Source organism: Myotis myotis, unplaced genomic scaffold (assembly GCF_014108235.1).
Source record: "Myotis myotis isolate mMyoMyo1 unplaced genomic scaffold, mMyoMyo1.p scaffold_m19_p_4, whole genome shotgun sequence".
Taxonomy (NCBI): Eukaryota; Metazoa; Chordata; class Mammalia; order Chiroptera; family Vespertilionidae; genus Myotis; species Myotis myotis.
Genome location: NW_023416346.1, coordinates 7,114,978 through 7,139,269, shown reverse-complemented (window position 1 = coordinate 7,139,269; position 24,292 = coordinate 7,114,978). Strand labels below are relative to the sequence as shown.

At 38.7% G+C, this 24,292-nt stretch overlaps 2 protein-coding genes across 6 annotated transcripts in view; one reads left to right on the top strand and one right to left on the bottom strand.

The window, feature by feature from the left end:
- The window catches only part of CLCN5 (chloride voltage-gated channel 5), a 184,238-nt gene that overhangs the window by 19,926 nt on the left and 140,020 nt on the right, over positions 1-24,292 (bottom strand). For all 5 annotated transcript variants that reach the window (XR_004966906.1, XM_036304692.1, XM_036304693.1 and 2 more), the window contains 6 exons: positions 23,406-23,557; positions 13,482-13,581; positions 9,461-9,648; positions 4,831-4,953; positions 3,797-4,003; positions 94-174 (listed from right to left, as the gene is read on the bottom strand). Coding sequence is in view for 4 of the 5 variants with exons in the window: in XM_036304692.1 (XP_036160585.1) it covers positions 94-174; positions 3,797-4,003; positions 4,831-4,953; positions 9,461-9,648; positions 13,482-13,581; positions 23,406-23,557 (851 nt within the window). In the remaining variant the exon portion in view is untranslated. The remainder of the gene's footprint in view (positions 1-93; positions 175-3,796; positions 4,004-4,830; positions 4,954-9,460; positions 9,649-13,481; positions 13,582-23,405; positions 23,558-24,292) is intronic.
- On the top strand, positions 1,948-2,361 carry LOC118653854 (40S ribosomal protein S15a-like). Its single transcript, XM_036304696.1, has one exon. The coding sequence runs from the start codon at positions 1,961-1,963 to the stop codon at positions 2,351-2,353; it is 393 nt and encodes a 130-aa protein (XP_036160589.1). The 5' UTR covers positions 1,948-1,960; the 3' UTR covers positions 2,354-2,361.

The window sequence follows — 24,292 nt, the reverse complement described above, 5'->3', positions numbered from 1 at the left end:
CAAAGCACTTTGGGACTACCACGTACATAGACACTAGCCATGATTCCCAACACAAAAGCATGCACATGTGCTGCAAATAGTTAAAAGTATTACCTCTTCAAGGCTGAATAATACTCCGCCAATAGGTGCCCCAAAGGCGACAGATACACCAGCTGCTGCTGCAGCCGACAAGACCTACAACCCAAAACTCAAAATTAACAATAGAATGATGCCACTTTCCTACCATCAATCACAGTTTTAAAAGGAGTGCTAGTGGCTACTAAACATTTTTTTTAAAAAAAACTTTACATGCTCCATATGCAGTTTATAAAAAAATGAAGTTCAATTTATACTTTGAGAGCAAACATTGTATTTAGATTTTGAACACATATTTCACATGCTGTAATAAATAAATGGTCTTTCATTTGTAATCAATCTAGGTATGCTTTATTCCAAATTATGCCCCCATCTTCAATACACACAATTCCATAACTGACTTTGAGTCTGTATTCATCACCTAAATGAAGTACTTTCAATGATGTGTTTACATAACACTTTCTTTGTAAAGAAACACTTCTTAAATTAAATTTTAAGGAAGGTTCTAATGACACAAAACTAAAGTTACAATTAGTTCACAGCTATTCAGGAGCTGCAAATATTCATATAATAGATATTTAAGTTTTCCTATACTATGTGTCCTACTCCATGTCTAGTGACCTATGGAAAAAGAAATAGGAGGTAACTAGAAGCAAGTTTGGGAATATATTTTGAAGGAAAGAGAAGATCTATGTATGTTTAGGTATGGAAAGATAAAGGGCTAAGAGGGAAGGGGAAAGCATGACAAACACAAGAAGTAATGGAAAGATAAAGTCCTGTCATCAGATTCTGGTTGCTGTGGAGTGATAATATGATTTGGGGTAGTAAGGAAGTATTTGAAAGAAAAAGTAGACAAAAATTGAGAGGTTTTTTGTGGATGTGTTACCATTTCTTTTTTTAATTGTTGACAGTAGTACAGATGTCACCCATTTTCCCCTTTGCCCCCCCCTCCACCCAGTCCCCACCCCACCCCAGGCCTTCATCACATTATTATCATCTGTGTCCATGGGTTATGCATATATGTTCCTTGGATAATCTCTTTCCATCCCCCCTACTCCCACCTCCCCTGAGTTTCTTAAGAATAAAATGGTTCTTGGCAAAATAAGTAAACAGATTTCTCTGGGAGTATAGGATGACCAAGGGAAACGAAAGGGAGGAAAGAGTGAACTCTTTGAAGCTAGCTGGGGAGGACTTAGAAATTTATGGCTATAATGGTTTTCATCTGAGAAGAATGACAGTCAACATGGAACTTGAGAAAGGGGATTTTAGTAACTGTTTAGGATGAATTACGTGGGAGAAAAATCGAGTTGGCTTGTTTGCTATAATTTTAAGTTGTAGAGTGGAGTTTATGCCCTTACTTTTCAAATCTTTATTTTATTCAACCATCTGCCCACTTTGACCAGGCCCTGGGACACAAAAGGGTTGCTGCCAATCAACAGGAAAAAATAACTGGAAAGTCTAAATAAGCAATAGCAAGTCAACTAAAACTTCAAATATTCATGAGTCTAGTTAGAGAAATATATTACATCTGTTCAGAGAAACAGCCAAATCAAACTCCCCTCTCATTTTATAAGAAATTATTTGAACAAAAAAATTTTAATTTTATGGAATGAAAGTAATTAGCAATCTACAGTTCCAAAGTCACCTCTACCCCTGCAAAACCAGCAACAATCAACATTTCACTCTTGTCAAAGCTGAAAAAACAGTTTTGCCATATAACATTATTGCCATATAACAACTTCACCAACTTAATACTACCTTTATATTCCTCTACCATTCAGATATATATGTCTCTCTCTAGCTTTCCTCTCTTGCCAGGAAGTTTCCCCCCTTGAACTATCAATATGTATTCCAGCTTTTTCCGCCATCAGTCCGTGCCTCCATAATGGTGCGCATGAATGTCCTGGCTGATGCTCTGAAGAGTATCAACAATGCCGAAAAGAGAGGCAAACGCCAGGTTCTCATCAGGCCATGCTCCAAAGTCATCGTCCGGTTTCTGACTGTGATTATGAAGCATGGTTACATTGGCAAATTTGAAATTATTGATGACCACAGAGCTGGGAAAATTGTTGTGAACCTCACAGGCAGGTTGAACAAGTGTGGAGTAATCAGCCCCAGATTTGATGTGCAACTCAAAGATCTAGAAAAATGGCAGAACAACTTGCTTCCGTCCCGTCAGTTTGGTTTCATTGTACTGACAACCACAGTGGGCATCATGAACCATGAAGAAGCAAGACGAAAACACACAGGAGGGAAAATCCTGGGGTTCTTTTTCTAGGGATGTAATACATACATGCAAATAAAATGCCTCAAAAGACAAAAAAATGTATTTCATATTTAAAATTTCAACACCTTTGAGTTTCCTTCTAGCTCTTAATTTTTTTCCTTTGTTTTCAAAATAAACCACTAGGTTCCAATTTTATGAGAAACCCTTTATAATAGAATGGCCTTGGTATTGACCCATTCCATATGTGATTTCTTTGTAATTCAAGGAAAATAGAGCAAGAACCATTATTTTCTTAAATCTCTAATTATAGCAGGACAAAAGTAAACAATGACCTGGAACATTTTTCTAAAATGCTCTTCTTTCTCAAAATCCTCAACATGAGAACTCCTACAGAGACGCTTTGGTGGAACTAATTTAGCGTGGTTGAGACAGAAGGCAGAGGGAGATCCAAGACACAGAGCTGAATGCCATTTGGTGTTAGGTAGAAATAAAACATGAAGAGTCTGGCATCTGAAACAAATGCTGAGTGTGTATTCTTTCATAGGAATAGACTTCTTTTTTAAAATCTTCTATTGTTTAACTTAATTTATAATAGAGACTACACACAATTGTATAGAATTATATATAATAAAAAGTTTAAGTCCTTACTTCACCTTTACTGTCACCTCACTTCCCATTCACTAGAAGTAGACATTTTTTTTTTAACAGTTTGGGGTAAAACCACTTTACAGACATTTTCTTTCTAGGTTCACATACACACACCTATTAAAAACATTAATTAGCCCAGCCAGTGTTGCTCAGTGGTTAAGCATCAACCTGTGAACCAGGAGGTCTCAGTTTGATTCCCAGTCAGGGCACATGCCTGGGTTGTGGGCTTGATCCCCAGTGTGGGACATGCAGGAGGCAGCTGATCAATGATTCTCTCTCATCATTGATGTTTTTATCCCTCTCTCCCTCTCACTTCTTCTCTAAAATCAATAAAAATATTTTTAAATAAATAATAATAATAAATAAAAACACTAATTAAATTATACTAGATACATTATTCTGAAATTGTTTTTTAAAAAACCTAACAGTGTTCTCTGGCCATACTTTCATGTCAGTATATAAAGGGCTATCTCAGTCTTTTTAAAAGTTGCATAGTTTTCAATAGTATGGATGTAAGATTGTTCAGTCAGGCCCTTGTTGTGCACATTGTGATAATTTCAGCTTTTTGCTATATTGGTAAATAATGCGCTGACTATCCCCATACATCTTTGAGCACACACATGCTAGCATGTCTGTAGGATAAATTCCTAGAAGTGGAACTTCTAGGTCAAAGGGCATTTGAATTAACATTGGTAGAATCCCCAAATTTTCATCCCTAGGAATTACCATTTATGTTTTCACCCAAAACAAATAAACAAACAGAGAAAGAAAGAGAGAGAGAGAGAGAGAGAGAGAGAGAGAGAGAGAGAGAGAGAGAGAGAGACTGTTAAGGCCGTTTGTTATTACCTCTCTGCGTTTGGCTTCATTCTTCCTGTATTTGTTGAAGCAGTGGCACAGGATGTTCCCACAACAGCAAGCCACGTGCACTAGAGGGCCCTCTTTGCCCAGGCTCAAGCCAGAAGACACTGCCAGCACCAACGTGATGGTTTTGATAATCAGGGTCCACTTACCCAAGTAGCCCCTAATAATAAAACCACTCAAGATAGTTTTTATCTGCAGGTCAAACACAGAAATACTGGATATAGACTAAGCAAGTAAACCAAACTAAGAAGCAATAATCTGGACCTCATTATAGAAACTATACCTTTTGAACATACAAATGCTAGACCTACAGTGATCCTAGTTTGGGAAGGAGGCCAGGAACCCAAGAAAGTGAGAACTGTTCTTTAAGTTTTCATGTTTCTTGTTTCTTTTTTGGCCATGTGATAGCTGGGCAAGGGAGTATTATAAGTATGAGAGTGTGTATATGAAGGGGAGGTGGAAAGGGAAGGTATTTTCCTTACAGACTAATATAGCCTTGATTCCCTGCCAGAAAAATTTGTAACTGTGACTTCGTCAGGAAACAGAGAGGGGCAAGGTCATCTGGGTAACCTTAAATCTCAGTGGTTTCAATCAATGTCAAGCAATCTAAATCAAAAATAATTAGAAACAGGGTTTTAATCACCCTTTTTTCTAGCCCAAATCAGATTGTAGAAAATACAGCCAAATAGCTTTATTTATTCTGCTATAACAAAGTTGACAATACCACTACATTTTCAGGCCAGAATCTTGAGATCTACCCTGGGAAGCTTCTTGAGTAGGGAGTGGTAGAGGTCTTCAGGGGCCTAGTTCTCCAGTAACCCACAGGAGGCTAGGAATCAACTCCTTTTAATATCTAGGTGGCTCAGGTGGGGAGGAAACTTAGGGAACACCTAGAGAGGCCCTAGATTGCCTCAAGATCTAACCTTGTTTAATATTCATATTGTGGTATACATATTAAAGGATTTTAACCAAAAAGGATTCATTATTGTTACCATTTATAAGCCATTTTAGAGACTTACCTCAGGGATTCCAGAGCCACAGGCATAAGGTGCAAACACCTTGACAAGAGACACGGCAAGGAAGGCAAACAGTAGAGCCCAGAGGACGTACATGAAATAATTGACTATGTAGGCAAAGGCTCCCTAAAGCAGGGAAAAAAGAAAAGAAGTTTTGTTAGCTCAGACAGCCTCAGTAAGGCATGCAGCTCTTCTGAGTAATAGATTTTCAGGAGAGGAAGTCAGAGAGAAAAAACCTAATATTAAATTGCTTAAGATGTTTCCCGATTATCAGCAAAGATTCTACTAAAAACACTGTCAGTCCATTTGCTTCTGAAAATGAAGGGCTTGCTACACCCAAAAGAAACTGACAATGGCTTCTAAGGATCAACAAGAACCAGGGAAAACAAATTCCTGAAGCAAATTCACTTTCTATATGAGTGGTTTGATAGGTTTTGTAGCCAACGGTACAGTTGACCCTTAAACAGATACTGACCCCTAAGCAGCTGAAAATCCCCATATAACTTTTTTAAATTTTTCAATTATAGTTTACATCAGTATTACTTTGTATTAGTTTCAGGTGTATAGCAGAGCAGATAGACAACCATATACTTTACAAAGTGATCCCCCAATATTTCAATTACCCACCTCGCCCTATACATAGTTATTAGAATATTATTGACTATATTCTCTATCTGTAATTTCCATCCCTGCAACTATTCTGAAATTATCCATTTGTACTTTTTTTAAAATATATTTTATTGATTTTTTACAGAGAGGAAGGGAGAAGGATAGAGAGTTAGAAACATCGATGAGAGAGAAACATCGATCAGCTGCCTCCTGCACACCTACCACTGGGGATGTGCCCGCAACCAAGGTACATGCCCTTGACCGGAATCGAACCTGGGACCTTTCAGTCCACAGACCGACGCTCTATCCACTGAGCCAAACCGGTTAGGGCTCCATTTGTACTTCTTAATCCCTTCGTCTTTTTCACCTAGTGCCCCAACCCCTCTGGCAACTACCACTCTGTTCTCTGTATCTATGAGTCTGTTTCTATTTTGTTCATTTATTTTGTTCTTTAGATTCCCCATATAACTTTTGACTCCCCCCAAACTTAACTACAGTTGGCCCTTCACATCCATGGATTAAACCAACTGAAAATAAAAAACTATCTTTGATATGCAGTTAGGAAACCACGGATGGTAATATGAAAATACTGTGTTCCATCTGTGGTTGGTTGAATCCCTGGAGGTCTGAATCCATGAAGGAGAACACAAAGGGCTGATTATATTTAGTAGTATTGAAAAAATTCTGCATATAAGTGGACCTGCACAGTGCACAGTTCAAAACTGTATTGTTCAAGAGTCAACTGTAGCCTGGCCGGCCTGGCTCAGTGGTTGAGCGTCGACCTATGAACCAGGAGCTCAGGGTTCAATTCCTGGTCAGGGCATGTGCCCAGGTTGCGGGTTCAATCCCCAGGAGGGGGCATGCAGAAGGCAGCCAAATAATGATTCTCTCTCATCACTGAGGTTTCTCTCTCCCTCTCCTTTCCTCTCTAAAATCAATAAAAATATGTTTTTTTAAAGTCAACTTTATTAAGATTAACAGGCCTTCTATTCAAATGGCAGGACCTTGGCTACACATTTGAAGTTCGGGTTGGCTCTAAAGTTTCATTAAATTCACCTTTGGCAACCTACCTCGGTGTCAAATTCTCATAGAAGGTATAGTGTCTAAAATTCATGGGTGTTTTTCTTAAAATACACAATTATGTTCTGTAGAGAATGATCACATCTTTGAGAGAATTTTCCTACTACAGATTCAGCAACAAGTTTATGTAGTAGGAAGTTTCAGACTCTGACCATAAAACAAAACCAGTAAAATGACAGCTATCCCAAAGAATAAAATGGCAATAGCTATTTTTTAAATGGAGAAAATAGAATCAAGGTAATATACTTTTGAAACTACCCTATGATAACAAAGTCTGTGAGAAAATAAATCTAATTTTAACCACCAATAAGAAATCACCAACATTAAAGGGCTTGCAAATAGTTATGTCCCATAAAAAAACCTATTTTGAACATAAGGAGATTATGCATGCTGATATACATATTAGAAGTTGAAATTCAATCAAATTACACAAAACTCAATGAACTTTTGACTTTTTAAAACATTATACTATTTAAAAAATTGCTGACCTAGACAAGGAGAACCAAAATGGATAGGTTTTTTCTGAATTATAATTTTGACACAGATTTTCCATTATCTTACTCCCTCAGAGAAACATATATTTGTTCTCTCTTTGCCTTTGGAATGTAGCTAGGGAAGAGGACTCCAGAAATTGGAAACAAAGAGGAAAGGGGGGAGAAAGGGAACATAGCTGAAATTGGCTAGAGGCAGAGACCCGGAGGCCAAGTTCTTGGCAAGAGAACTCTTAAAACCCAGAAGACTTTTTCCCCAAGCAAGGATTTTGTTCATAAAAAGGAGAGCCAGATAAATTTTTCACTTGAAAAATCTCAAGCTCCAGTTTGAAAGTTATGGTTGGAACACTTAAAAATATTCCCAGTTATAAAGGGTTAGCAGGGATGGGCCCTGTGGTGATGCAACAATAGTTCCATATCTCAACTGTGGTGGTGGTTATATAAATCTATACATGTAATAAAATTGCAGGAGACCACACACACACACACACACACACACACACACACACACACACACACACATCGATGCATGTAAAACAGAAGAAATAAGGTCGGTGGATTGTACCATTGTCAATTTCCTTGTTTTGTTATTATACTATACTTGATAAGATGTTAGCATTGGGAAAAGAGAGGCTGGGTGAAAGATAGAGGAGACCTCCCTATATACTGTTTTGCAACTTCCTATGAATCTATACTTCAAACATAAGCTTTCTAAAGCAAGGGAATCATACACACATAAGATACACACACACACACACACACACACACACACACACACACACACTCACCCTAAATTCCAGTGCTTCTCAAATTTTTCTACCCAAGTACTGCTAATCTAGGAAAGTAAATAGAGATATCAGGGCAGGGGATGGGGGCACCCAGAGCAGAGCTGAAATAGAAATTATGTTTTATCTTAACAAACATGGGAATTTTGCATTTCTTTTTAATGATTGTTTACATTTAATTTAGGAGAAAAAAATCTGCCAAATATGTAGGAAAGACTGATATTTGGGAAGGCACATAGCATTTATCCTGTGGTTTCACCTATTCTCTGGCATGCTGACCCCATTTGAGCTTAGATTTAAACCCTCTCATACACACAGTATATATTTACCACTGTTATTGAACTCTGTTCCCCAAACCAAAATATGCACAGCCATATATACACATAAACACTGTTATTCCTGACTTTATTATTCTCCTACCCATTTTTCCCTTGACTAACTCTGTGTGTGTGTGTGTGTGTGCATGCACGCACCCCATTTCAAATGTGGACCAAAGTAGGTGGGAAGAAAGTATATGTAATACTTTCAACAATAAAGATTTAAAATAAAAAATAAATAAAACGTTACATGAATCTTAAAAAATACAAACAGTCCGGCCAGTGTGGCTCAGTGGTGGAGCATCGACCTATGAACCAGGAGGTCATGGCTCCATTCTTGGTCAGGGCACATGCCTGGGTTGTGGGTTCGATCCCCAGTAGGGGACGTGCAGGAAGCAGCTGATGAATGATTCTCTCTCATCATTGATGTTTCTATCTCTCTCTCTCCCTCTCCCTTCCTCTCTGAAGTCAACAAAAATATATTAAAAATAAATAAATAAAATAAAAGTACAAACATATGTCCTAGTGTTATCCCCCTCACTTCACCAACAGAGTGGATGAGTAGTGAGCTGAGATAGTACCTGTTTTAATTAGTAGAAGTCAGAGTGAAATTGGGAATTGACAGTTGCTTTGTTCAGTTTTATTTTCTGTTTTTGTTTTTAGTAGGAAAGATCTAACTTACAACCAAGTGGTAACAGAAAGGCAAAAAACTGCAAAACAAAGTTAATACTTCTTTGAAAAATATAAGCTAGCAGAGAAGGACAAATGAAAATACTGACAATCTCAAAATGGGACTGGGGTAAGTTTATTCCTGGGTTTCTGTTGTTTTGATATAGATTTTTTCATATTCAGAACATAAGTTTTTACTTATACTAAGGGTGTCATTAGAGCATTTTGAGCAAAGTATACATACCATAGTTTTTTAATGTTGTAATTTAATGCTCAGGGGGAAATTACTTTTGGAATCTACACAATAAACATTTATAACCCAGTTCATCCTTTGTTAGAAATTGTAGCTTTCCTGTTGGTTATCTCTGACTTTTCTACTGAAATTATTAGAGAAAGATAGATTCAGTCACACTGTGTACTAAAACCAAGAAGAAACAATAAGCTTGTTTAAAACAAGCAAAAAATGTTAAGTAATTGTGTAAGCATCAAACACTTCCACATGCCAGAAGAGATGGAAATAGGACTGAATTTAAAACCACAGAAAAAGGAAGCTGGCACTGGTTCCCGTTTTCATGAAAAGGAAAACAAGGGGAGAGTCCACAGTTACCATGAGTACAGTATAAGAAAAGAAGGAAATGTAAGAATAAAAGTCAGTGGTTCCAAAATCTTCACTACACGTTACCTCTTCTGTGCTGATGAGAAGCTGAGACCAGCTATTCCACTTTGGGCATTTGTCTTTGTTTTCAAAAGTGACCTGATCAGAGTCCCAGCAACAGTGTTCATGGTTAAACCACAATCCTTTTGTGCATATACCTTCTTTTAAGTCTGTCATCCAATGAGCAGAGATGTCTATCAAGCCAGCTAGGGAACCTGATTTGAAGGGAGAGAAGGAAGGGCCAAAAATTTTAGAGCAAATGACAGAAAAGGGATAAAAATAATGGACAAACATATACTTTTCCCCATTCCATCTGCAACTTCTTCCTGCTTGTCTGTCTGCTTGATTTTCACCTAGTGTCTCTAATAGATTTCACTTATTATTAAATGCCTGTTCAAGAGGGAAAAACAAAACAAAACACTGTCTACATTAAACACTGTGTCAATAGAATTTCTATATAGGGGAAACTTAAGGGAGAGCAAAGAGGTTGAGTGGGAACAAGGAGCAAATAGATTTGACCTTCCACTGATTTACATGGAAAGATTCTGCTTTGGCCCTAGCCGGTTTGGTTCAGTGGATAGAGCATCGGCCTGCAGACTGAAGGGTCCCAGGTTCGATTCTGGTAAAGGGCACATGCCTGGGTTGCAGGCTCGATCTCCAGTTGGGGGCATGCAGGAGGCAGCCTGTCAATGATTCTCTCTCATCATTCTCTCTCACTCTCCCCTCTTCTCTGAAATCAATAAAAATATTTTTTAAAAGAATTATAGTTTTTAAAAAAGAAAGATTCTGCTTTGACTTAGAGTTAATGAATACTGATCCATAAAGACAGTCAAGTTTATTAAAGATTATTTTATTCTCACATATACGTTAAGACTGAGAAAACTTGAATTGACCATATTAAAGAATATGATATGATATCTTATTTAAGATGGCGTGGGGAGGGGAACCGATGAAGGCTATGGGTGAAGGACTCAGTCTTGATAGTGATTTTGTCCCGTGGACAAGGGAATTTGAGCAATGGGCAGGAAGGCATTCTAGGCTAAGGGAACTAAATTTATAAAAGCACCCACATAGAAGGTTACATGAAGCTGTAGACGTATTAAAGCCTCCTGAGCCTAGGACAGTGATGGCGAACCTTTTGAGCTTGGCGTGTCAGCATTTTGAAAAACCCTAACTTAACTCTGGTGCCGTGTCACATAGAGAAATTTTTTGATATTTGCACCCATAGTAAAACAAAGACTTATATTTTTTTATATTTACTTTCTATATTTAAATGCCATTTAACAAAGAAAAATCAACCAAAAAAATGAGTTCGCGTGTCACCTCTGACACGCGTGTCATAGGTTCGCCATCACTGGCCTAGGACATAAACACTCTGAAGTTTTCTTAGTGAGAGGAGCAAACAATATTATATATATAATATTCATCAAAGAAAAATGTGAGAAAGTAATAGTGAATGGGAACTTAGGTACTATGGCTAATAGACTGATAGGGTTAAGATAGCTATAGTACTTTCAATTTTGGCCTTTTATCATTTCTGTCACCCAAATGAAGAAATTATGGCATACAAAAATTAAATGGTCTAGAATATAACTTTAGGGAAATAGTAAAGACATCATAAAATTCACAGCCCCTGAATCCCTAGACTGTTCCTGCATTCAGACACACTGCTTCTATTTTAGCTCCCTAATGCTTAAAAACAAAATACCCTGTGTGTATGAGGGAAAGAAAAATATTCACCTAGTGACAAGAAATACATAAAAAAGTTGAGGATATTACATTTACATTCCAACAGGCTGGAGGCCATGCCATGTGTATGTTTTGGTAGGTGCTAAAAGTGTTAACACAGGTTATTTACATACTTGAATAACCTAGTCAAATCTAACACAGTTTGATACCTATTCTTGGCCACTCCAGCTCCCACCTTCTCTTCCTTCTAACTCTTATTGCAATTATTGCCTGGATTCCGAAAATTAACATGATGTTATAGAGTTTGGCTTGTTCTCTAGTAATTTCATGCATGCATGTCTTATCCTAACTAACATGGGTACCCTCAATGCTGTCTTCCCTTCTACTTCTACCTCTCCTTTTCCCAACCAGCTCCTTCTTCCCTGGTTACAAATTTCATAAAATGCTTTCCCTTGTCCTTCTTACCACTTCAAGCTTTTGTCCCTTCTCTACTTCCAATGAACACCAAATATCTCCAAAACTTTCATACTGCTTGCCTCCCCCTGAACTCTCGCCCCTAATATTTGCCTGAGATGGTTTTTCGAGGTCATTGGTATTCTCTTAACTGCTAAACTATATAACCTTTTCTCAGTCCTCTTCCTTTTCTTCGGCATCTCTGCAACACTTGAGGCTACAGATCACTTAATCTATTATTAGCTAGCTCTAAACTGGCCAGACCATGTTCTCTCTCCTGTGCAAGGCAGAAGGGGCACCATTAACACCCTAGACCACAGGGTGGCAAATTATGGTCTGAGAGTCAAATCTGCCTCTGTGTTTGTAAATAAAGTTTTTCTTGGTCACAGCCCCACTCATTTGTTTACCTAATGTCTATGGCTGTTGTCATGCTACAGAAACCATTTGGCCCATAAATCCTAAAATATTTACTATCTGATCCTTAAGAGAAAATGTTTGCTGACCACTGCCCTAGATCATCTTTGAAAATCCAGCTATGGCTGAGACATTCCTCATTGCAGCAATCATCGTATACTCCATGGCTTATGAATTATCTCTAGGTAACAGCAGCAGAGGTACCATTAATAACTGGGCTCTGTGCTGAGTGCTATGTGCGTTCTACCTCATTTAATCTCCGCACAAATGAGTAATAATAGATACTCATTATCCCCACTTTATAGATCAGTAAACTGAAGTTTTCAAGGGTTCAGAAACTTGCCAAAAGTCCCAAAACTAGCAAGTGGTGAGACTTGGATTCAAATCTAGGCAGCCACAAACTAGAGCCTGTGCTGTTAATTGCTATCTCATCTCATCCAACTTCAGGTTTCCCACTTAACATTCATTTTAACTCAATATTCCAGATCTTCCTGCACCCATCTTTTAATGCCGTAAGGCAACATCTCTTAGCATCTCTGCCAGGTATTCTTGGCTTTTTGCTTCCTCCAGAGGAGGGGAAACCTGCTTGGGAACTTGCTTTAAAGCTGTATTTGCATAGCAAGTGTAATATTCCAAGTTAGATCATATATTACTTGCAGTGGCTTGGGAGGTTGATGGAGATGATAGGGAAAGGTGGTAGCAGCCCACTTCTCAGCCACCATGAAAGAATGAGATGGTAAACTCCTTCAGGATATGAGCCATGTATTACATGCTTTTCTTTATCCCCAATTGAGAGAGTAGATGTTTAAGAAATAGCTAGAAAAATGCCTCAGGAAGTCCTCTTCTACATCTTCTCTCCTAAACCCCATGTACTATGTATTTTTTTAAAAAAAACTGTTTTCAATAGAAGGGCTCTTCCTCAAGACAAGCACTGAAATGCCATGCTAACAACACCTTAAAGTGAATACATCATTTTATGGTGTACAAATGCATTTAAATGTAATTCCTCATTTAACATCATTTATTTACAGGAGATGCAGGTACAGTGGGGTCTTGACTTACGAGTGTCCCGACTAATGAGTTTTTCGAGATACAAGCCGTCTCTCGGCCGATTTTTTGCTTTGACTTGCGAGCTAAAATTCTGGTTACGAGCCAGCTTCAGATACCCCACCGCTAGTTGGCGCAGCGAACGTCACAGTGAACGCCACAACATCAGCCCAGCATCATGTGTTTCACTCGTTCACTGTTGATTTGACATACGAGTAATTTGAGTTACGAGCTCCGTCACAGAACAAATTAAACTCGTAAATCAAGGCCCCACTGTATTAGTATCCCTTTACCGCAGGGACATGAGCTTCCAAAAGATCCATCAGCAATTTATTTCATGTAGGAGAATTGTAAAGCACAGCACTCAACTCAAGCCATGACTTAGGGTAGGGGCATACCAAAATTTTGTGAGATTTATTTAGAAAACTAACAGAGTTTACCATACCTGATAAAAGCCCAATAAGTAGCATCAACAACCAGCCAGAAAAAGCATCACTCACACTGTGAATTAAGGCCCATGTTGATTCTTTGCTTTTATTGGTAATCTAAGGAGAAATGAGAAAACATTGGTACATTCTACACACACGGTTGCTTTTTCACCTCCAAATGTGCAACAGAGTAAAGAAATGCAAAGACAAATATACTTATTGGGAATAGAAACCAATTTGGAGTTACTTCTCAAATAACCTTTGGCTGACTCAACGTAACCAAGAACTTAGAGGTTTATTGAACCTTGACTACTGATCCCCACAAATGTCATCTACAATATCGAAATGCCTGCAAGTATCTTAATCAGGCCTTCCCCATCCAGTTGCTGATTTCTTAAAGCATCAATCTATTTTGCTTACTAAAGTGGTCTCTTTCCACCCTAGACATCAGATATTTCAAGGATGGTCTCCTGACTCACACAAATAGTTTGATTGTTTTTCAAAGAATAAATAAACATAAGCTTATTTGAGTGCTGAAAGTACAATCTGAGGTGTACTATCCAGAGTTGTGCTTCAGGTCAGGCAAATTGTAAGACTTGATCCCCCAAGCACCTAACAGTAGGTTGATCATAGATACTACATGATATTAGAAATGCATCTCTTTATTTTCAAAAACTTGCTGGGAATATCTGAGGCTGTCAAGAGGTACGGAAAGTTTTACCTTTAAGGTCCTAAGCCTTGTCAATTTAACCCTTCAGTGCCCACATTCAAAACCAAGCATTGTGACAGCTTTGTCATTGGTAGTTCCCTCTTCTCTGTACTTCTATTTTTTATCTTTGAAATTATGACTTAGCCACTCATCTTTATCTACAGCAACATCACAAATAATTATAATAAATTATCATTTTTAAAAGTTAAAGTAGTTGATTCCGAAGATGGCGGCGGTATAGGCAGACGCCTCCCAGGTCGTGTCCCTGAGCAAATGGAGTGAGCAGCTGAAACTAGTAACATCCACCCGAATTGGCGAAATTCCTCAGCTGGCGAGACGGTTTGCAGCCGGGAAGAGCAGAACTCCCCTGGAAAGGTAAAAAAAACCAGGGATTTGGGCAGGAAAGTTTGCCAGACCTCTGAGCCCAGAGAGTCGGAGGGAGACCGCGTGGCAGACAGCCGCGTCCTTGGGACAGGCACAGCCCCTGACGGGGGAAAGGAGAACCGCGGGATTCCTGGCGCTGCCGGGGGAATTGAGAGCTGGGTCTGTGATCACAGAGGACTGAGCCTAAAGGGGGCAGCCTGAAGAGCTGACCATACCATGCAGTCCCTGTAAGAGAAGAAGCTTACAGAAACCAAGCCTTCCCCGTTTCCGCGGCCGGCGTTTGTTTGTTTGTTTTCACTGAATCCTGTTCATGGGACATTTCGGATACAGACACTCACCTGTGCTGAAGAGAGGGAGAGTGTGTGGAGGAGTGGAATCTGGGGAGAGACTGAGGAGAGAAGGGGGGCAGGGAGAGGTGGCAGCGAATTGAGTGCTGAGACACCCCTGAGCCCAGGGCTGAGGCAGCCATTCTTTCCGGAGAGTGAGACTCCTCCCCCCAGCCCCCAGGCAAGGAGCACAGCCACACCCAGATTCCACCCTGTAGGAGATCAAGGATTAAAATAACCTGATCAGTCCCTGGGAGTTAACAGGGTCTGGCCTATAGAGGGATTTTCAATCCCAGCAACAACACAGCGCCGGTAACTAACTATTACGCAGCCAGCTCTGGGCAGTGAACTTCCACTGGACAGAGAGGCCCTATAGCCTCAGAGGCCAACCCCAGAACACTGCCACCCAGAGGCTGACCCACAAACTGACTCTTTGCTAAACACAAAATAAGGCAGTCTGGGAAACAAATGCGGCTTGCTTTAAAATAAGGACTGTGGTTTACAACACAGAGGAACAGTGTATCGCAGGGAAACTCAACACTCTCCTGAATACCTGGCAGGTCGAAGGCGAGCCACACTGAAGAATAGAAGAACCGAACGACCTTCACTACTGCAATATTTTTTTTTTCCTTTTTTCACCTTTTAACTAAGAAACCAATTTTTTTTCTTTTTTTTTCTTTTTTTCTTTTCTTCTTCTTTTGTTTCTTTTTTTTCTTCTTTTTTCCATCACCTGATTTTACCCTTTTAATTACTACCTTCTTATTTTTAACCAGTATTATTACTGCTACCATTTTACCATTTTTTTTAAAGTGCCATTTTATTTTCTCTTTATTTTATTTTGGGATTAGTGTTCTCCATTCTATTTTCATCATTATATTATTGGTTGTTTCTAGTTTGAATTCATCTCCAGGGAGCTGTTGCTGGAATTTGTTGGGATTAATGGCTGTTCTATAGGAGTATTCTCCTCATATAAAAAAGTCTCTTCCCCTCTTCCACTTCATTCTCTCTTTTCGCTCTTTTTTTTTTCTTTTCTTTTCTTTTCTCGCTTTTATTTTCCCCCCTCCTTTTTCCCAATTTCATTTTTGCACTCCTTTTTTTGGTCCCTAATTTTCTTTTCTTTTTTCTCTTTTCTCTTTTTCTCTTCCTTCTTCCTTATCCCCTAATTCTCTTAATTCATGTGGTCACCTTTATTTGGGGTTATTCATATCGTGAATATATTTGTGTATAGTGCCTGGTACGTGGTGCCTTGTTGTGTTGTATTTTGTGCCTTTAAATCAACGCAGCAGATCCAAGCAACAGCAACCACCTGAGCACCACACCCTCTGCTGAGGAACAGCAGCTGTACGTGAAACCTTGCCCCACCAGCCAGAAGAGCCACCACAGCTGTGAACAGCACCCACCAGAGGAGCTGCTGCCAACTGAAGAGCAGCTGCTACCGCAACCGCCCAAAGAGCAACCACAGACCAAGGAGTCACTGCCACCAAGGGAGCAGCCACTGAATGACACAACGTCTAGATATGTCAGCGAGATCAAACATGGGTAGACAAAGAAACCCCCAAAGGAAAGAGAAGGAGGACTCTCCAGAAAAGCAGCTAAGTAATACAGAGGCATGCAACATGACAGAAAAAGAATTCAGAATAAGGGTCCTAGAGTGCATAAACCGGATGGAGGAAAAAATCGACAACCTCTCCAAGAAGCAAGAAGAAACAGATGAAAAAATCGATAACATATGGAAGAAGCTAGAAGAAACAGATGAAAAAATCAACAACTTAAGTAAGACCCAAGAAGAAATGAAGAGTGATATAGCTGCAATGAAAAACTCCATTGAAAGTATCAACAGTAGACTAGGAGAAGCGGAGGACTGAATTAGTGATTTAGAAGACAAGGAAGCAAAACACACCCAAAACGTACTGCAATTGGAGAAAAAAATGAAAAGACAGGAGGAGAGCCTAAGGGAGCTTTGGGACAACATGAAACGAAACAACATACGAATAATAGGGGTACCAGAACAACAGAAGGATGAACAAAGATTAGAAAACCTATTAGAAGAAATAATATCAGAAAACTTCCCCGAGGTGGGGAAGAAAAAAGTCACACAAGCCCAGAGAGTCCCAAACAAGGTGAACCCGAAAAGACCCACACCAAGACACATCATAATTACCATGGCAAATGTTCATGACAAAGAGAGAATCTTACAGGCTGCAAGAGAGAGACGGAAAGTTACATACAAGGGATCTCCCATTAGATTGTCAAATGATTTCTCAACAGAAACACATCAGGCCAGAAAAGAATGGACGGAAATTTACAAAGTGATGCAAAGCAAAGGACTAAATACAAGAATACTCTATCCAGCAAGGCTATCATTCAAACTTGAAGGGGAAATAAGAAGCTTCACAGACAAAAAAAGGCTAAGGGAGTTTATCACCACCAAGCCAGCAATGCAAGGAATGCTAAAGGGACTGGTATAAAAATAAGAAATAAAAAGCTCAGAAAGAAAACAGCCACACAAAAACAGAAATGCCTACAAACAAGTACCTTTCAATAATAACTTTAAACGTAAACGGACTAAATGCTCCAAACAAAAGACATCGAGTGGCTGAATGGATAAAAAAACATGACCCATACATCTGCTGTCTACAAGAAACCCACCTCATTAGAAGGGACTCACACAGACTGAAAGTGAAAGGATGGAAAAATATCTTTCAGGCAAATGGAAAGGAAAAGAAAGCTGGGGTAGCAATACTTATATCGGACAAAATAGACCTCAAAGTGAAGGCCATAACAAGAGATAAGGAAGGCCACTTCATAATACTAAAGGGATCAATACAACAAGAAGATATAACCCTGGTAAACATATATGCACCCAATGCAGGAGCACCCAAATTCATAAAAAAAACTCCTGGAAGATATCAAAGGAGAGATCGACAACATTACAATCATTGTAGGGGACTTTAATACACCACTGACAGCACTGGATAAGTCTTCTAGACAAATAATCAGCAAAGATACAGCAATCCTAAATGACTCACTAGATCAGATGGACTTAATAGACATCTTCAGAACACTTCACCCGAAAGCCAGGGAATATACATTCTACTCAAATGCTCATAGGACATATTCAAAAATAGACCATATATTGGGTCACAAGCAAAGTATCCCCAAATTCAAGAAAATTGAAATCATAAAAAGCGTCTTCGCAGACCACGATGGCATAATATTAGAAATAAACTACAATAAAAACAACCCAAAATACTCAAACACCTGGAAGCTGAATAGCATGCTATTAAATATTGATTGGGTTACCAATGAAATCAAAGAAGAAATTCAAAACATCCTGGAAACTAATGACAATGAAAACACAACAATCCAAAACCTATGGGACACAATGAAAGCAGTCCTGAGAGGGAAGTTTATTGCTCTACAGGCCTATCTCAAAAAACAAGAAAAAATGGTAGTAAATCATCTAACTCTACAACTCAAAGAATTAGAAAGAGAGCAACAAGAAAACCCCAGAGTGAGCAGAAGGAAGGAGATAATAAAGATTAGAGCAGAAATAAATGACATAGAGACCAAAAAAACAATACAGAAAATCAATGAAACCAAGAGCTGGTTCTTTGAAAGGATAAACAAGATTGACAAACATCTAGCCAGACTCACCAAGAAGCAAAGAGAGAGGACCCAAATAAACAAAATCAGAAACGATAGAGGCGAAATAACAACAGAACCCACAGAAATACAAATGATTGTTAAAAAATACTACGGACAGCTCTACTCCAACAAACTAGACAACCTGGAGGAAATGGACAAATTCCTAGAAAAATACAACATTCCAAAACTCAATCAGGAAGAATCTAAAAATCTCAACAGGCCAATAACTATGGAAGAAATTGAAGCAGTCATCAAAAAGCTTCCAGCAAACAAAAGCCCAGGACCAGACGGCTTCACAGGGGAGTTTTACCAAACATTCAAGGAAGAACTAAAACCTATCCTCCTCAGACTACTACAAAAAATTCAAGAGGAAGGAACACTTCCAAGCTCATTCTATGAAGCCAGCATCACCCTAATACCAAAACCAGGTAAAGACAACACAATGAAAGAGAATTACAGGCCAATATCCCTCATGAACATAGATGCCAAAATCCTCAACAAAATCTTAGCAAATCGGATCCAGCAGTACATCAGAAAAATCATACACCATGACCAAGTAGGATTTATCCCAGGGATGCAAGGATGGTACAATATCCGTAAATCAATAAACGTGATACATCACATAAACAAATTGAAAGAAAAAAACCACATGGTCATATCAATTGATGCAGAAAAAGCATTTGACAAAATTCAACACCCATTTTTGATAAAAGCTCTCAGCAAAGTGGGAGTAGAAGGATCATACCTCAACATAATAAAAGCCATATATGACAGGCCCACAGCCAACATCATACTCAATGGACAAAAACTAACACCATTTCCCCTAAGAACAGGAACAAGACAGGGATGCCCCCTCTCACCACTCCTGTTCAACATAGTACTGGAAGTGTTAGCCATTGCAATTCGGCAAGAAGAAGAAATAAAAGGCATCCAAATTGGAAAAGAGGAAGTAAAACTGTCCTTATTTGCAGATGACATGATATTATACATACAAAACCCTAGAGACTCCATCAAAAAGCTACTGGACTTAATACATGAATTTGGCAATGTAGCAGGATACAAAATTAACCCCAAGAAATCCGAGGCATTTCTATACACCAATAGTGAACTTTCAGAAAGAGAGATTATAAAAACAATCCCGTTTACCATCGCACCAAAAAAATTAAGCTACCTAGGAATAAACTTAACTAAAGAGGTAAAAGACCTCTACTCAGAAAACTACAGGACGTTGAAAAAAGATATAGAGGAAGACATAAACAGATGGAAGAACATACCGTGTTCATGGATTGGTAGAATCAACATCATTAAAATGTCCATACTACCCAAAGCAATCTATAAATTCAACGCACTTCCCATTAAAATACCAACGGCATACTTCAGAGATCTAGAACGAACTCTCCAAAAATTCATCTGGAATAAAAAAAGACCCCGAATAGCTGCAGCAATCCTGAGAAAGAACAAAGTAGGTGGGATCTCAATACCAGATATCAAGATGTATTACAAAGCCACTGTTCTCAAAACTGCCTGGTACTGGCACAAGAATAGGCATATAGATCAATGGAATAGAATAGAGAGCCCAGAAATCGGCCCGAACCAATATGCTCAATTAATATTTGACAAAGGAGGCAAGAACATACAATGGAGCCAAGATAGTCTCTTCAATAAATGGTGTTGGGAAAATTGGACAGATATATGCAATAAAATGAAACTAGACCACCAACTTACACCATACACAAAAATAAACTCAAAATGGATAAAGGACTTAAATGTACGACAGGAAACCATAAAAATTCTAGAAGAATCCAAAGGCAACAAAATCTCAGACATATGCCAAAGCAATTTCTTCACTGATACAGCTCCTAGGGCACTTGAAACGAAAGAGAAAATGAACAAATGGGACTACATCAAAATAAAAAGCTTCTGCACAGCAAAAGAAACCATCAAAAAAACAACGAGAAAACCCACTGTGTGGGAAAACATATTTGCCAATGTCATATCTGATAAGGGCCTAATCTCCAAAATTTATAGGGAACTCATACAACTTAACAAAAGGAAGATAAACAATCCAATCAAAAAATGGGCAAAGGACCTAAATAGACACCTTTCAAAAGAGGACATTCAGAAAGCCAAGAGACATATGAAAACATGCTCAAAGTCACTAATCATCCGAGAGATGCAAATCAAAACAACAATGAGGTACCATCTCACACCTGTCAGACTGGCTATCATCAACAAATCAACAAACGACAAGTGCTGGAGAGGATGTGGAGAAAAAGGAACACTTGTGCACTGCTGGTGGGAATGCAGACTGGTGCAGCCACTATGGAAGACAGTATGGAGTTTCCTTAAAAAACTGAAAATGGAACTCCCATTTGACCCTGTGATCCCACTTCTAGGAATATATCCCAAGAAACCAGAAACACCAGTCAGAAAGGATATATGCACCCCTATGTTCATAGCAGCACAATTCACCATAGCTAAGATCTGGAAACAGCCTAAGTGCCCATCAGTAGATGAATGGATTAGAAAACTGTGGTACATCTACACGATGGAATACTATGCTGCTCTAAAAAGGAAGGAACTCTTACCATTTGCAACGTCATGGATGGAACTGGAGAGCATTATGCTAAGTGAAATAAGCCAGTCAATGAAGGAAAAATACCACATGATCTCACTCATTCATGGATAATAGAGACCATTATAAACTTTTGAACAATAATAGATACAGAGGCAGAGCTGCCTCAAACAGATTGTCAAACTGCAGCAGGAAGGCCGGGGAGGGTTGCGGGACAGGAGGTAGGGGGGTAAGAGATCAACTAAAGGACTTGTATGCATGCATATAAGCATAACCAGTGGACATAAGACATTGGGGGATAGGGGAGGCTAGGGGACTGTCTAGGGCGGGGGGATAAAATGGACACATATGTAATACCCTTTGTAATACTTTAAGCAATAAAAAAAAAAAAGTTAAAGTAGTTAAAATTTTCACTTTGATCTATAACTTTAAGTTTCCAGTTCAGTGGTGAAAGTAGGTGAGGTGACATTTTTCCCTGTGACAGTGTTTCCATTTGAACATTTCATAAACGAATTTTAATTTATTTTGAATTATTGGCATAATTTGTCTTAGATGCAACCATTTTAATATAATGGGAAATGTGCTCTTGTCATATCACAGATTACTTTTGCAATGTGAATAATGTTGAATATGCAACTGTTGACAAATTGAACTCTGAATTACAGAGAGCCAAAATTCAAAAGCCATACAATTCCAAATTTTAAAGCCTACCTGATGAATTGATAAAATAAATAGAATACATATGTGCTCCCAAATATCAGAAAGCTTTTTTAAAAATTTATCTTCATTGTTGAAAGTATTACAGATGTATCCTTTTTTTCCCCCATTGACCCTTTCTAGCTTGCACCTGCCCTCCACCCCAGGTCTCTACAATACTATAGTCTGTGTCCATGGGTTATGCATATATACATATATATTCTTTGGTTTATAGAAAACACTCTTTTAAGTTAGGATAAGAAAACTCCTATGGGAGTTTTCAGTGGGATAATCAGTGAGATTATCACAAATCCAAGGATTACAAAGGAATTTCTCAAAACCTGTACTTGGGACAACCTAACTCCTGGGTTCCAGTGGTCATGAGAACACCAGTCAGGAGCTGGGAAAGGTTTAAGAATGAAAAGTGGCCCGGCCGGCGTGGCTCAGTGGTTGAGCGTCGACTTATGAACCAGGACGTCATAGTTCGATTCCCAGTCAGGGCACATGCCCAGGTTGCGGGCTCAATCCCCAGTAGGGAGTGTACAGGAGACAGCCAATCCATGATTCCATTTCATCATTGATGTTTCTCTCTCTCTTCTTCTCCCTTCCTCTCTGAAATCAATTTTTTAAAAAAATAATGAAAAGTGATCTGCTTCAGAGATTTACTGAGAAAAAAATAATGAACTCTGGGCAGAATGGGGTAATCTTAAAAATCAAAAATTAAATTCAGAGTCAAAGCAGAAATAGTAAGAAGGAAAAAATAATAATACCCACCGTTGGTTGAAGAAATGTCTCCCCAGAGAATCACTTACTGAATCAGGGTCACTGGGGCTGGGGCTCTACCTTATTAATAAGCTCTCCATGTGCTCCTGACACAAACTAGAAATTATGATTCCCTCACTTAAATGATACACAGCAACAAGTTCAAGGCAAATGACCTTGCTAAACTGCTCTGAAAAGTTTTCATCATACTTTGAAAAGTGGAGAAATTCTCTTGTCATATTCACAAGAAGCTGTCATAGCCATAAGTACCATCCATCTATTACCTATCAAGTTAAATCAATGCCCTTAATTTGAATTTGATTGGTCTTGTGGTTTTGTTTGAGCCCAATACATAAATTTACTTTGGTTTTATGGTTGTACAAGAGCTACGAGCACAAAAAGTCTATCTTGTATGCTTCAGTAACACTAAAGCTCTGAGGTTTTTTTCTTTTATTCCTTTAAAAGGAACCCATTTACTTTTCTTAGTTCTAAAAATCCTGCTTTAAGGGAAAACCATAAAAGGGAGATGAAATGAGAAAGGAGGATCTTTGAAATTTATTTTGGTCACTCCCACCAAGTTTGGTTTCACTTGTCTGCATAGGTATTTATACCCATTTCAGGCTGCAAAGATCCTTCTCAACCACTTACTCTAGAAAGAAAAATCATCATTAAATATAAATTCTTTTCAAAATCATATAAAGACACATTACAAATAAAACTCTACATTGCCAATAGAAACCAGATTCAGCCACATCCAGGGCTGAAGGAATGACATATAAAGTATATCTTCAACTTCTTACCCTGGTGTTTCCTAACACTCATGTGCCATTTTTCACCTTACCTCTCGATGCCTATCCCGGTCTCGAGACTTCTCTCTCACCCAATCAATTGTATTGAAATCATCATAGGTTCCCACACCGGGGATTGGCTCCTCCAAGAAATCCATCATCCTAGTTGAAGAACCTATTCCTCCACCATTGTATGACTTGTCCTCTATATTGAACAGGAAACAAGACGTTAGTACTTCAGACATTCATCATTTTTAATATCTCTTTTCTGGGCACCAATAGGTGAGCCCTTAAACTATCAGAAGACTACTGTTAGGGTGTGCTGACAAAGCAATAAAATCAATCACCTGGTGAGAACATTCATCACATTCAGAGGTTTCAATGGTCTAGGCACAAAATGAGTGTCTTCAGGCAGTGTAAATGGAAGGGGACAGATGAGAGTGGAAGTATAAAGGGAGAACTGACAGGAGTTGAAGTGCAGTGGGAAAGGATTTATAAACAAAAGACGGGAGCTTGGAGCAGCTGAAGTATTTCAGTTTCTGTTACGGAAGGGAGACAAAGGGGTCAAAGACCTTTGTAGACATATCACAGCAGAAAGCATTTTACATTTATGAGGCAATAATTCAATCGTGGGAGGTGGCTTTTGCCTGAATGGGGACTCCAAAGAAAGCTTGTCAGCCTCTTCAAGCGTTAAGCTGGCTGGAATGTACATATTTTCTTTCAATAGGTAGAAGACTTTGATCCCTGATGTAACAGGCTTGTAGAAACTTTTACTAAGTATATCAGAACAATCTAAGATTTATAAGTAGAGATTTAAAGAGCAGTGTAGGGCTCCACAATGATGTCCCTCCTTGATCCTTCAATTGGAAGAAACAAATCCATTTTTCCAACAATCACAGCCCTTTATCTGCTCTGCCTTTAGCATTTCTATTACAATTAT